General features: G+C 39.9%; 1 protein-coding gene across 2 annotated transcripts; it reads right to left on the bottom strand.

Annotated features, from left to right (window-relative positions):
* Positions 1 to 2910: 2910 nt before the first annotated feature.
* LOC146498405 (LIM/homeobox protein Lhx8-like) lies at positions 2911 to 11341 on the bottom strand. 2 transcript variants are annotated; one of them, XM_085141997.1, is made up of 8 exons: positions 11196 to 11341; positions 9683 to 9841; positions 8595 to 8716; positions 7111 to 7331; positions 6347 to 6447; positions 5785 to 5880; positions 5108 to 5288; positions 2911 to 4177 (listed from the first exon to the last, which is right to left on the bottom strand). In XM_085141997.1, exons 1-8 carry the CDS (start codon positions 11226 to 11228, stop codon positions 4101 to 4103), a joined length of 990 nt encoding a protein of 329 aa, XP_084998123.1. In that variant the 5' UTR covers positions 11229 to 11341; the 3' UTR covers positions 2911 to 4100. The 2 variants fall into 2 exon arrangements, with proteins under 2 accessions (XP_084998123.1, XP_084998122.1); XM_085141996.1 differs by lacking the exon at positions 11196 to 11341 and adding an exon at positions 10124 to 10609.
* Between the last annotated feature and the right edge of the window lie 996 nt (positions 11342 to 12337).

The following is a 12337-nucleotide window of genomic DNA, read 5'->3' as shown; positions in this document are numbered from 1 at the left end:
AGCATCTTTTTTCTACAACACAGCCTGAACTCCCTTTGGCAAGCCTTCTTGTAATTTCTTGTAGTCTTCAGGAATAGTTCCAAAGCTCTTCTTTGGATGCTGACTGCCTTTTGTTCTGGGCTCTGTCAGGATAATCCCTTAGTACTGAGGGATACTGTTCCATTGTGTTTTTCTATCTGGACATACTTTTATTGCACTGGCAGTGTGTTTGGGGTCATTGGTATGCTGAAAATTGAATTCACTGTCAATCAGAAGCGTTCCACTTGGTGAATCAAAATCTGAAGGTACTTTCTGAATTAAATATTCCATCAGTTTTGACAAGATCCCCAACATCACTGACTGAAATACAGTTTGAAACCATGACAAAGTCTCCACCGTGTTTTACAGATGCTTGTAAACAATCACTGCTTCTCCTCTCCTGACCTTCTCTGTACATACTGATGATGATTTGATCTCTTTTTTTTTCACCTACCTTTCAAAAAACTCAAGGTCACCTTACACAAAACACATAAAAAACAGATAAACCCCTAAATATCCGCAAAGCCATTAAAATAAGTTTACAACATAGAAACATAGGCTATGACAGCTGGAAGACAGTAAGAAGTAAGCAATAAAGAGGTGAAGCTGACACAGGATTTGAAACTGGTGAGAGAGTCAGAGTTACAGATGTCTTACTCATGGGAGGGAATAGTTCGTAGTTTGGTCCCACCTTCACTGTTGTGATTGGTGTGGGGGTAGGGACAGGCTTGGGGCGTCGGTGGATTCCCCAGGAGCGTCTTTCTTGGAGGGCTCAACCCGGGGTTGCGGTCATGGCCTGTTAAGGGCTGTGTTGGCTCTTAGGTGATGATTTCCTCGTGGCTGCGTGCTGACGGACGTGGGTTACTGACCTGGTAGGCTGCCCCTGGGTGGGTCCGGAACGGGCGTGGGGTTCTGGGGGTGCTCTGTCTCCGGGCTGGGGCCCTGGCTGGGCTTTGGGTGCTTAGGTCCTGGTTGGTGTGTCGCCAGGGTTGTGGGCAGGTGGGTGCATGGGGGCTCAGCCCTGGCGCAGGGTGCCGCCAGTGCCACCTGGGGGCCTCTTCAACTGGTGGGGGAGGCTGTTACATCTTGCAGGAGGTCTCCTCTCTCCAGGAACTCACTCTGCAGGTGGGGGAGATATAGGAGAGGTGGAGGAAGATCTCAGCCTGGGTGTCTATTGTCTTGTGTAGTCTGGAAGATGAGTGGATGACGGGGTGGGTGCAGTTTTCTCTGTGGTGGGGTCGGGTGGGCTGTCCCGGGCTCTGTGGGGCGGGGCGGCGCTGCTGAACTGGGCCCCGGTCCGGATGGGCCTGGGCCCCCTTTCCCTGGTGGGTTGCAGAGTATGGGGGTGCCTACTGGGGTCAGCGGGGGAGCTGGCCCCAGGGAGGGGCCACTTGCCCCTCCCTTCCTTTCCTCCCCATCTCCAGCTGCCTCCCTCTTCCCGCTCCACCACAATCACCCACACATGCAGGGCTTTGGGGTAAAGGTGTGTCACCAGGGTGCAGGGGAGGCATCCCCCCCCCCCCCCCCCCTCTATCCCCTTCTGGCTGCCTGTGCCTCAATTTTATCCCACAACTTAGACATTCACATTACCCACACTCTCATAACACATACATATAGGACCTTGGGGGTGGGCACGCTAAACGGCATCCAGATGACCATCAGGGTGTACAACCTCACCCCTGGCGCCGTTGCCCACCTCTCAATTTGAAATACATGTAGACATTGAAGGCTATCGGGAGAGGCTATGCGCTTACCTGCTGCTCTCTGGCAGGTAGCTCCATGCCCTCCTGGGTTTTAAATGTACCTTAGAACACACATGCATCAACACTACATATGAGCGGGCGGAGGGAGGTTTGGAGTCTTCACACACCCCCATTCTCTGTTGCCTGTTGGGGCGGGGGGGCTGGGAGGAGGAGTTGGCCATCCGATTGGGGTCTGAAATGTGGGGCCTCCCTGCTGCTGCGGAGTCGGGGCAGTCTGCTCCGACAAAGCCATGGCGGGGGGGGCAGGATGAAAGGGGGGGAAAAACAAAACGCTTGGACACTGCTAGCACAGGCGCCTACAGAAACGCAAAGCAGGAGATGAAGCATCGCTGAATATGTTTCCAAACCAACTTCATTCTAAGCCAAAGACTAGAAAATATGGTGAAGCAAATCTTCCCTTTGGTTTCACCTGCACAAGTGCCGAGGTAGGTCTCCCTGCAGGATTGGTTTTCCCTTCGTTGGGAGCAGCGCTGGGCTCTTACAAATCACGGACAAACAGGATCCCACATTCATGATTTTTAGTTCACAAACACTTCTTGTAATGACTAACTACTCCTGACATTTTGGAGATGTTTGCTCTTTATACAGTAAAGTTACAGCGGGATACAAATAACATCAGGCTGATCCTGCCACGATTTGTTCCCTCGGTTCAAATCATGGACAAACAGGATCCCACAGCTGTGTATGTTTTTAAACCCATTTTGCACAGAGAGGCATTTTTTGAAAAATGTATTGATAGCAATGTTGAATATTATTACACAGGAAAAAAAAAACAACTACATGTAAAATACACCGTGAGGCCTCTATCTTTCTAAATAGAGGGACAGTAACTGCTTGTGTATATGTTAGCATGTAAAAACTGAAGATATTAAGATTAACAGTAACAGTATTTTGTTTCTATCTGTAATTGTAGAAATTCATCTCATGTAAACAATAACGTGGCGCACAGCGTGACGTGAAAAAGGCACATACCTCTGACGTTGCGTGATGTATTCCTCGTCCACACATAAACGCAAAAAAGGAGTTTTAAAAGTCTCTGTTTTCAGTGATTCGAAACGCCGTTTGCGTGTGGACGAAACAGCTGCGTTTTCAAAAAATACCCATGTAGGTGTGGATGTAGCGTAATAGAGTTAGTTTATTTTCTTACTACCTGTAATTTATTGCAGATTACTTGTATTTGCTTAATTGTTTACTAAATGTTTGAGGTGTGAAATAAACCGCAATGGAGCAAAATATGTGTGTGTGTGGTTGGAGGATGTGTGCGTGTGTGTGCGTGTGCGCGAATATTTTTTTTTGTAAAACAAAGGGGAGCCCAGCAAAAAAAGTTTGGGAACCACTGCATTAAGGGTTTTTTGAATATCCCTGGTGTATCAGTTACAGCAGTTAGCTGCTTTACATCACACACCCTTTATATAGTTTCATATTCGTTCTTCTTTATAAAAGCTCATACTCCCAAAGAACACAGCGGTATAAAAACAACTTTGTTCCAACAGCCATCACTCAAATTATCAAATCATAGTTTCTATGTCCTACAAGAGTGCAGTGTAGACTTTTGATTGGCTTTCTGTATATTTGTGGTATTTGATATGTGCATGGATATGTATACACTCACTCAGTGTGTAGTTCATACAGATTCTATTAGAATCTAGCGTTCATTTATTAAACACATTTACTGTATTACTTTTTTTTTTTTAAAGAATATCACTACTGAGCAACAAGTGTTTATTTAATTTTAGTCAATAACACTTTCAGTGTCAGCTGGAGAATACTGACGTTTTGTTTACATTTGCTTTTTAATATACAAAACATGTATTCTACATGTTTATCTTTGCAACAGCAACAAAAAAAAGACTGTTAGTAGTGTAACTCAATCCTGACTTTTCTAGTAGTCATAAGACAGGAAAAAAAGCGTTTTAAATCCCATCCCCAGTTGTTCTTTAACCTTAACAAAAACATCACTCAAAAAAAAAGAGCAAACAAGCAATTTTACATCATTTTCAGACAAAGTGCCTTATCTCATCAAATCCTTCAAATAAATTAAATTTAACACATTAACAAAAGTCATCTTACAAACATCAGTTTTCACATTAATTCTCATCCATTTCATTTCATGAAATTAATGCAGTAACTTGAGCTGATGAAGTGTCTGCTTACATTAGGCAGCAGTGTAAATTCAGTACTCTTCATATGCTGGACAATGAATTTAACCCATCCAGTCCTTACGAATTCATTTTAAACCAACTCCTCTCACTCTCTATTTGCTTATCATCCAACCATGAAGGAACCAGTGGCTTTATTTTTCAGGCAGCAGGTTGAAGCTCAGGCATGGCTGACTGGCAGTTGTGTCAGTGAATGGGACATGTGTGGCTGCAGCAGAAGTGGGTCTGGAGTTTGCACTGTGGAAGTAACAAACTCAAAGTTATTCAATCATCATAGATGTCGGTAAATAAGCATGGTTTCTGACAAGATCTCAGACTTTGATTTTAACAACAATAATTTATTCCCAGTACTGAAAATGGGATTCCTCCAAACTATCAGCAAGTGATGCAGAGATTACCTTAGCTCTGAGTTTGCTGCGTATTGGTAGATTCAAAGACTGATCAGCATAGCAACGACCGTATTACCATCAGTGTTGGGGAGTAATGGAATACATGTACCGCCGTTACTCATATTTTGTATTTTAAATACGTAACTGTATTCCGTTACAGTTACTGTTTAAGAAGGTGGTATTCAGAATCAGTGTTGGTCAAGTTACTTGAAAAAAGTAATCAGTAACTAACTACTGATTCCCCAAAAAAGTAATCCCGTTACTTTACTGATTACTTATTTTCAAAAGTAACTAATTACTTAGTTACTTTTTAAAAACGATTTACAACCTGAATAGGTGATAAAGCACCTATTCAGCGCGTTACTGCCCATCTCTTTTTTAAATACAAGTTTTAAGCGGGGTTTTTCTCTGTATCTATGAAGCTCCTTGAGGCGACTTTTGTTGTGATTTGGTGCTATATAAATAAAATTGAATTGAATTGAAAAAGTGCAGCCTTACATAATGTCAACCTACTGTTACTCATTTTATATTAAGATTTAAAATTTAGTTGGTATTGGTATGGCAAATAACCTTCAGTAAAAGTAATAAATCACACAGCAATAGTACATTCATGTAGTTGTAAAAACCATGAGAATATATTAAGTAATCCAGAGTATTCAGAATATGTTACTCTCATTGAGTAACGTAACGGAATACGTTACAAAATACATTTTGGGGCATGTAATCTGTCATCTGTAGTGGAATACATTTTAAAAGTAACCCTCACAACACTGCTTACCATCCATATAGGTCAGTGTGGTGAGGAGAGGTGCATCTGGAGAAATATAGGTGGTATACTGGAGATCATCCATCAATGGTGGAGACAGCTGACCAGGAGCAAGTGATGTCATCATTGTTGACTGGGCAGGATTTGGGTTAATGTGCTTCTTTTGACGAGCTCGGCAGTTCTGAAACCAAACCTGTATGAAAGAAGCCTGGATTAATCGCTGGTCTCGGAGTGATGGTTTCCCTTGAAAGCGCAGGGGATTGTTTTTCACACAGAAAAATGTCCAGACATCAATTGTGCAAATACCCTGGATTTCTCACTATTCTCAACTTGAGGACAAACTCGAACATTACAAGTTCATTATGTTACTTGCTGGCATTTTAAATTCTGGATTTAGCTCCAGATTCTAACTGTTTACATTAATCCAACAATTAGCGCAAAGCAATACACCAAAAGTTACACCTATGTTATGACCAGTTATGAAGAAATCTGACAGTTACTGCAAACTTTAAAATTCTTACAAAAATTGCCACCCACAGAATTTAATTATGACCCAAAATCTGTTCACTCCAACCAACTAAGCATGCATTATTTCAAAGGGACTGCTAAATTTGCTCACTTAATCCTGTGACACCTTATTGCAGGACCTCCCTGCAGTCGTTTAGTATTGTCAATCAGGTCTGCTTTACCTGAATAACCCTGCGGCTGAGTCCAGTTCTCTCTGCCAGCTTCTGCAGCGTCTGCGCGTCTGGGTTGTTATCTTTAGCAAACTGGGTCTGCATCACCTAAACAAGTGGAGATGACAGATGAGTAAATGTTTACATCACTGAAATCTAAGATGAGTTTCACTGTTATTTTAACAGACCATGGTAGCAGAGTGCTATGGTGTTCAAATGCCACTAGAGGGCAGAAAAACATCAAAATAAGCTGAACAAATATCACTGGCTTATATTGTTCTTTCCTCTGAACACACTCAGCAAACAGAGCACCAGTAACATTCACTAGTCACCATACAATCATACACAGCCATCACTTTAATATTAAAACAGTAACTTAACAGTGTTCTCTCACAGAAGAACAAAGTATTCACTGGATATTAAAAATGTAGACATAAAAAAAGACAAAGTGCTATTATTTTAGTCACTCATGCTAGTGGTTGTACTTGTTGTGACACTTTTAAGTGTAAATGGTCTAATGGCAATGCAGGAGTTAGCACGCAGAAAATAAAAGAAGAAAAAAAGTGGACAACACCTGTAACTGGTCCACAGTGAAGCTGGTCCTGGCCCTCTTAGCTGGCTTGGGCATAATGCTAAGGTCATCTTTGTCTGCCATCTCTTCATTATTTGGTTGTTCTTTAAGAAAAACAGGATTAAAGGACATTTTAAACGACTGGTCCCATTTCAGATCAGATGCCCTGCGGACATCACCGGAACACGAGTTCCATCTAGAAGACCCCTGTGTTAGAAAGGTGTCTTTTTGTACAGGGTCAGGCTATATCATTCTTCAGTATGTGTGACATAGTGGTAACAGGAGGATTCAGCTGTCTCACTGCAGAGTTTGTTAAGGTTCGGTGTGATATTGTGACAGGCAGAAGCATTCGTGTTAGCAGTACAGATATATTTTCAAAGTGGGTGTTACTAAGAACTTCTAATATTTTCATTTCTATCCTTGAGACATTTATTCAAGTATTTGATGTTCGAGTGAAACTAAAATGCCAATGCAAGCAAGTATGGCATTGAACTGTAATGTCTGGAGTATTCTAACCATAGGTTTTTTTGGAAAGACCTCCAAAAAATAGTTTACATGGCAGCAGAAATGACATACCTCAGTAAGATGAGCATGTGGTCTGTACATGACATCTGCTCGTCTTTTACTTAACTTTAAAATTCAAAGTTGAATTTTACAATTTTTTTTTTTTTGGGGGTGGGGGGGTGGGGGGGGTGTAATATTAGTTTCACAATCATTTTACTGTTTGCTGTAATTCAGATCGGACCCTTGTCCATCCATACACTCACCGTTTTCCTTGGCTCGTTTGAGATTCTCCATCATAATATCATAGTGTGGCCGGCAGAAGATTCGATTCTCCAGAAGTCCGCATTCTTCCCCCGTAGACAGCTGGCGTTTACACGAGGTGCAGGAGAAACAAGCCAGGTGGAAGGTGCTACCTCTCGCCCGACGCACCCAGTCACTAGAATGGATGTTACGCCCACAACGGGCACAGCGAGTCCCATACCGCCTAGAACAGAGGAAGAAAAGAAAAAAAATCTGTATTTATCTATGAAAGACTTTCTTCAGGTTTTCAGTCCATCCTTGATACCCCATTAAAAAAAAGTCATTTACATTTTTTGCTGTACTTAAAATAAAAACAAACAAAAAAGAAAACCCTCACCCAAACAAGATTTTGTTACCGATTATAATGTCTAAGGCATAATCCATTGACATTTTTAGCCTTTCCTGTCAGTTCACTGTACCTACATTGCCTACATGCCCCAGTATGTGCTGCATGTGTAGCAGCCCGGCCCTGACCCTGCATGAGGGCTGATATCAATCATCATCTGGGATCAAAGTGCATGTGTACCTGATCACAGATGTGATGAATATGACCAGACAATCCATTTGAAACAAACATATTCTTCTCCAGTGATGCATTTGGGGATAAGCTGCAGCAGCTTGCCCTTCTTATCCCCTAACAAGAGAAGTTGATGTGTCATACGTTATTTGGACTTCCTTAAGAGTCATGTTTTAGTCAGTTGGAATAGTCTCCCTCTGCCGAATATTAACTATTAGTCAAAATTTAAACAGGATGGAAATGACAGGAAGTTTCTAAACAACTGAAAGCAAAAGGCAGCCCAATTGCGAGGTGCTAAATATTTTCACCAGTCAGTCGATTCTGACTAAAATTAATTCATGCACGTAACACACAGATCAGATAGTTTTCTGCTCTTTGATATCATTACTTAAAGACTAGATATGTACTATAAAAATATGAATATCACATATGCAACAAAATCTTACATTAAATTATCTTAAAAAATTACCTGGGGCATAGTCCCCACCTCTTTGCATTCAGAATGGTTTCCTCTGTTAGGATAAGCATTTGGTTAGGTCAGTTTGTTATAGTGTTCTTGTTCTTCTAGCCAAATTGTTTTGTTTAAGCTCATTTTCCATTCCTTCATGTTTTGGATAAAATCTTTATGATCTTTTGGGGTGAAGTGAAAGCTACATTTCGGGGCCCTCAAAGCGCTTTACAATTACAAAAAAGTGCTATATAAATGCAATCCATTATTATTATTATTATTATTATTACAACATTTTGAATAGCAAACCTGTCTGTCCTTTGACTGCTTGACAGAAAAAAAAAAAAAAAAAAATCATATGCCGATAATGTCAAACTATTCTTGAGTCCCAGACTCCCACAGTCTGACATTTTATACAATTCACATTTAGAATAGAACTAACTGCATATATAGGACACAGGTGGTGTGCGTGTGTGATGTACCTGAAGTAGTCGAGTTTGCAGAAAATCTCTTTGTCTCTGATGTAACAGCTCACGTGTCGGCCCAGTGAAGTCTTACACACACTGCATGAGAGGCAGCGCACGTGCCAGCACAGATTATTGACCTAGGATTTCAAATTTTGACAGAGTTTAGAATTATTTAAATACCCTTCCAAAGTATATTCTATCATCATTACTAAAGACCATAGAGGCTCCTGGAATTATTGGTAATGCTTTTATTTTTCTGAATGCAATGAGATATTATTGTTCTCATTTGATAATTAATAAGCCTTTTGTGGTGTGATTCCAATTCCAAAATAATACCAAATGTACATCCAGAGACAGAAAAGCTTTAATGAGCCAAATGAATTTTGACTGCACACTCATCCATTCTGTCCTCATAGAAGTGTTTAAAACATTTTTTTTCTTTAATTAATTTTCTACAAAGTTTAAATTTAAAAAAAAAAAAAAAAAAAAAAAAAAAAAAAAGCAGAATAATTATGTTCCTAGTGTTAGAAGTTAGTGTTAATAGAATCCCTTGGAGTACTTTAAAGGACAGTAGAGATACAATGAGATTTATGCATCTTAATTTTACAAACACAAATATAAAAATAAAAAAAGTCAATGTATCAGTACTGCCCTTTAAAGCACAAAGAGGACCCCATGCCAAGGGTTCAACAGCTGTACTACAGAACTGTGACCCCAATGACAAGGCGATCATAAACCTACAAGCAAAATGAAATACTTTATTTTCTGAGGGTGAAGATTAGTACGAAGCATTAATGTGCTGTGTAAAATTACAGAAATATTTGTTCTGCTTAGGCTAGCTCATATATTTATCAGTTTTCAAAATTAATAAACCCTCAAAATGATTTAATTTCTCTTGTAGGACAATCAAATCCACATTTAGCTATAAAGAGAGGCAACTTTCTGTACAACTCTATTAAAAGAAAGCTGACAAGTGCTGAAAATATCTGAACTTCTTTCCCCCCTTTTCTAAGAATGATAACTGGACTGCTTTGTATTAAAACTGGCCTAGTTTGGAAGTGTTGTCAGTGATATTTTGGCCAGACAAAGTATGTTAGTTTGACCTTCAGGAGGTATCTGTCCACTATCTCCAGGCCGCAGGAGGTGCACACCGGTTTCCCCTGCACACAGGCCTCGGTGGGGACCGCAGACGAAGAGGACGAGGAGAGGGAGGACGGAGAGTAAGAGTCCTCATCAAAAATATCATCGGGACCAGAGGAGCCCTATTAGAAATAACAGTCCCCAGAGTAAAAAAATAAATATAAATCAAAATCATTAAAAAAGGGACAGCAAAAAAAGAACTTTACACTTTTAAAAATATCCTCAAATGTGTCACGAAATTTAGGAGCATAAGTCAATTTAAAAATTAATTGCGTTTGTTTTATGTACATTTGCTACTCAAATGCGTACACTCACGCGTGCTCCTTGCAATTTCTGTGTCTGTCTCAAGCTGTTATCCCCACGGGAAAAAGAAAACGCAGTGAATTTGACAGTGAAACACCTACTGTGTCGCTATAAATATGTCCTTGTTGTAGCTGAGTGAAAACAACCTCCGTCGATGGCCTTTCTTCTTCTGACATGGTGTCAGCCATAAGTCTGGAGTGACGCACTAGCCTGACTGGCACCTAGTAAAACTTCTGTCGTCCTCATATGACAACCACCGAGATTAGCCTTCGCTTTCTATAGGTATGAGTGTGCATTTATTTTGTTTAAGTAGACATGGGTCCAGTCATGGTATCGAGCTAAATATTATTTTTATTACGGAAGCCCACACATGACTTAAAATATTCTATTAGCATTGTGGGGAAAAGAGGACGTATATGTTCAATTAGCAGCTCGTGGGACCGCTTGTAGAGCGGCCTCGCGCACAGCTGAATTTAATTCTGACTAATTGTGTGTTTAGTAACGCACGTGCACAGGCTAAAGACCACTGTATGCTTGTCACGCTACAGTCTGCACTTGGCTACAGTTTTCCAGAGTCAGGTCACAAATCAGCCCCCCCCCCCCCCCCCCCCCCCCCCCTTTCTATTACCTTTTTGAAAGTGTAGCTACATAGGCTACGAAAATATGAAACGTGAAGGTGCCCGTCTTTTTTTGGATTTATATTGCTAACGTCTGCATGAATAAATATTTATATTTCGTTTTATTTTATTTTATTTTATTTTATTTATGTACTGTGATGCGGAACTTATGCAAATAGAAGAAAATGTGTCACTTTTTTAGAAGCCTGTACCTGACTTTATCGAAAACAAAATATTTTACCGGCAAAAAGCTCGCTGAACCCTCTAAATATATTAAATATTGCATTATATTTGGGGTATCTTAAAATTTCACTAAGCTAATTTAGGTTGCTGGCCCACATTCGTTAATTGTTCGTTGTAAATGAGCACTGGGATACAGGGCAGCTGAAATGTAACGAGTCTGTTTGAAAATATTATGTAACTCATTTTCCGAAATAAACATGACAATAATAATAATAATGATGATAATAATAATAAATAACTATAAGCTCGTACGAAGTTTGTTTTACCTGTGATTAACTTACAGAATGTGACTTAATGATAGATTTGTACTCACCACGCTGTTGGACACACAGTTAAACATTTTCATGAAGCATCCCCGTTCAGCCAGATGTTCACAGCAGCAGCGCTTCGCTGTTTTACCCTCCTTGTTTTATTAGTCCACCGCGCTTCTGCCGACTCGCCTACTTTATTGTGACGGTCAGAGGTTTGTTTCTCTTCTTACCACTTGTTGCAAAAAAAAAAAAAAAAAAACGACAGAGAAAGACCGGCGCACCTCCCACTGCGTTAGTCTGAGACCGCCCGCTGTAGCAAGAACTCCATTTCGGGTAGACTGGTTTAAATCGTTATTGTTAAATTAAGAACAAAAATACTTATATTGATATTGATGAATTGTGAGCTTTAAGGCCTCAAAACTTTAGATATCAATATCAGTCAGTGAAAAATTACAAATTGTTGACTGAAATTACAAAGAAATGAGCCAAAATTTAATTTTTAGAAGACATTTTTTCCCCCATTTTTGCTTAAAATATAGCGATAGGTCCAGTAAAACGAATTTGATTTGGAAAATTCCCATGACGCAATGTAATATACAGTTATTTACTGGAAAACGACTTTACAGTATTGTACTTGGGAAAAATGTTAATATTTGCACGCTGACAGTGTAGAAAGTGAATTTACAGCAGACAGCTTTTCAGTCAAAAACACCTAACCCAGGATTTTATATGGAATCACAAGATTTCGGTTTATATCATTTAGTTTATTTCTCATAACCTGGAAAAAAACATACTGCAACACTTTGAGAAAATCTTCTTAAAAAATGAACCTTCATAAATCTTTTCCTGTGAGAGACACTTATAGGTTCAGTTAAGCCCAGCCGGACTTTATCACCACTCTTCATCTTTTCCTTCTTTGTCATTAGGGACCTAAAGAAAACATCACAGGTTGTGTTTGAGCGCTGAATTATATTTATTTAGACATCCACACCATCTGAGCAGCAGCTAAAGTTGTTGATTTAATCCTTCAAAACTGCTCACAGTACATTAGAACAACAGTTTTAATGAATCAAATTAAGTGACCCTGCTGTTCTTTTGCTGTGCAGCATTGAAATACAGTGTGTCTATATTTATAACTACAAATAAATATTGAAAGTTAAGCTATTTATTGCGATATTATCATAACACTTTCATGACTTTTCAT

The sequence above is a fragment of the Neolamprologus multifasciatus genome, chromosome 18, assembly GCF_963576455.1.
Source record: "Neolamprologus multifasciatus chromosome 18, fNeoMul1.2, whole genome shotgun sequence".
Taxonomy (NCBI): domain Eukaryota; kingdom Metazoa; phylum Chordata; class Actinopteri; order Cichliformes; family Cichlidae; genus Neolamprologus; species Neolamprologus multifasciatus.
Note: the sequence above shows the minus strand (reverse complement) of the source record. Positions and strands in the feature narration are given on the sequence as shown.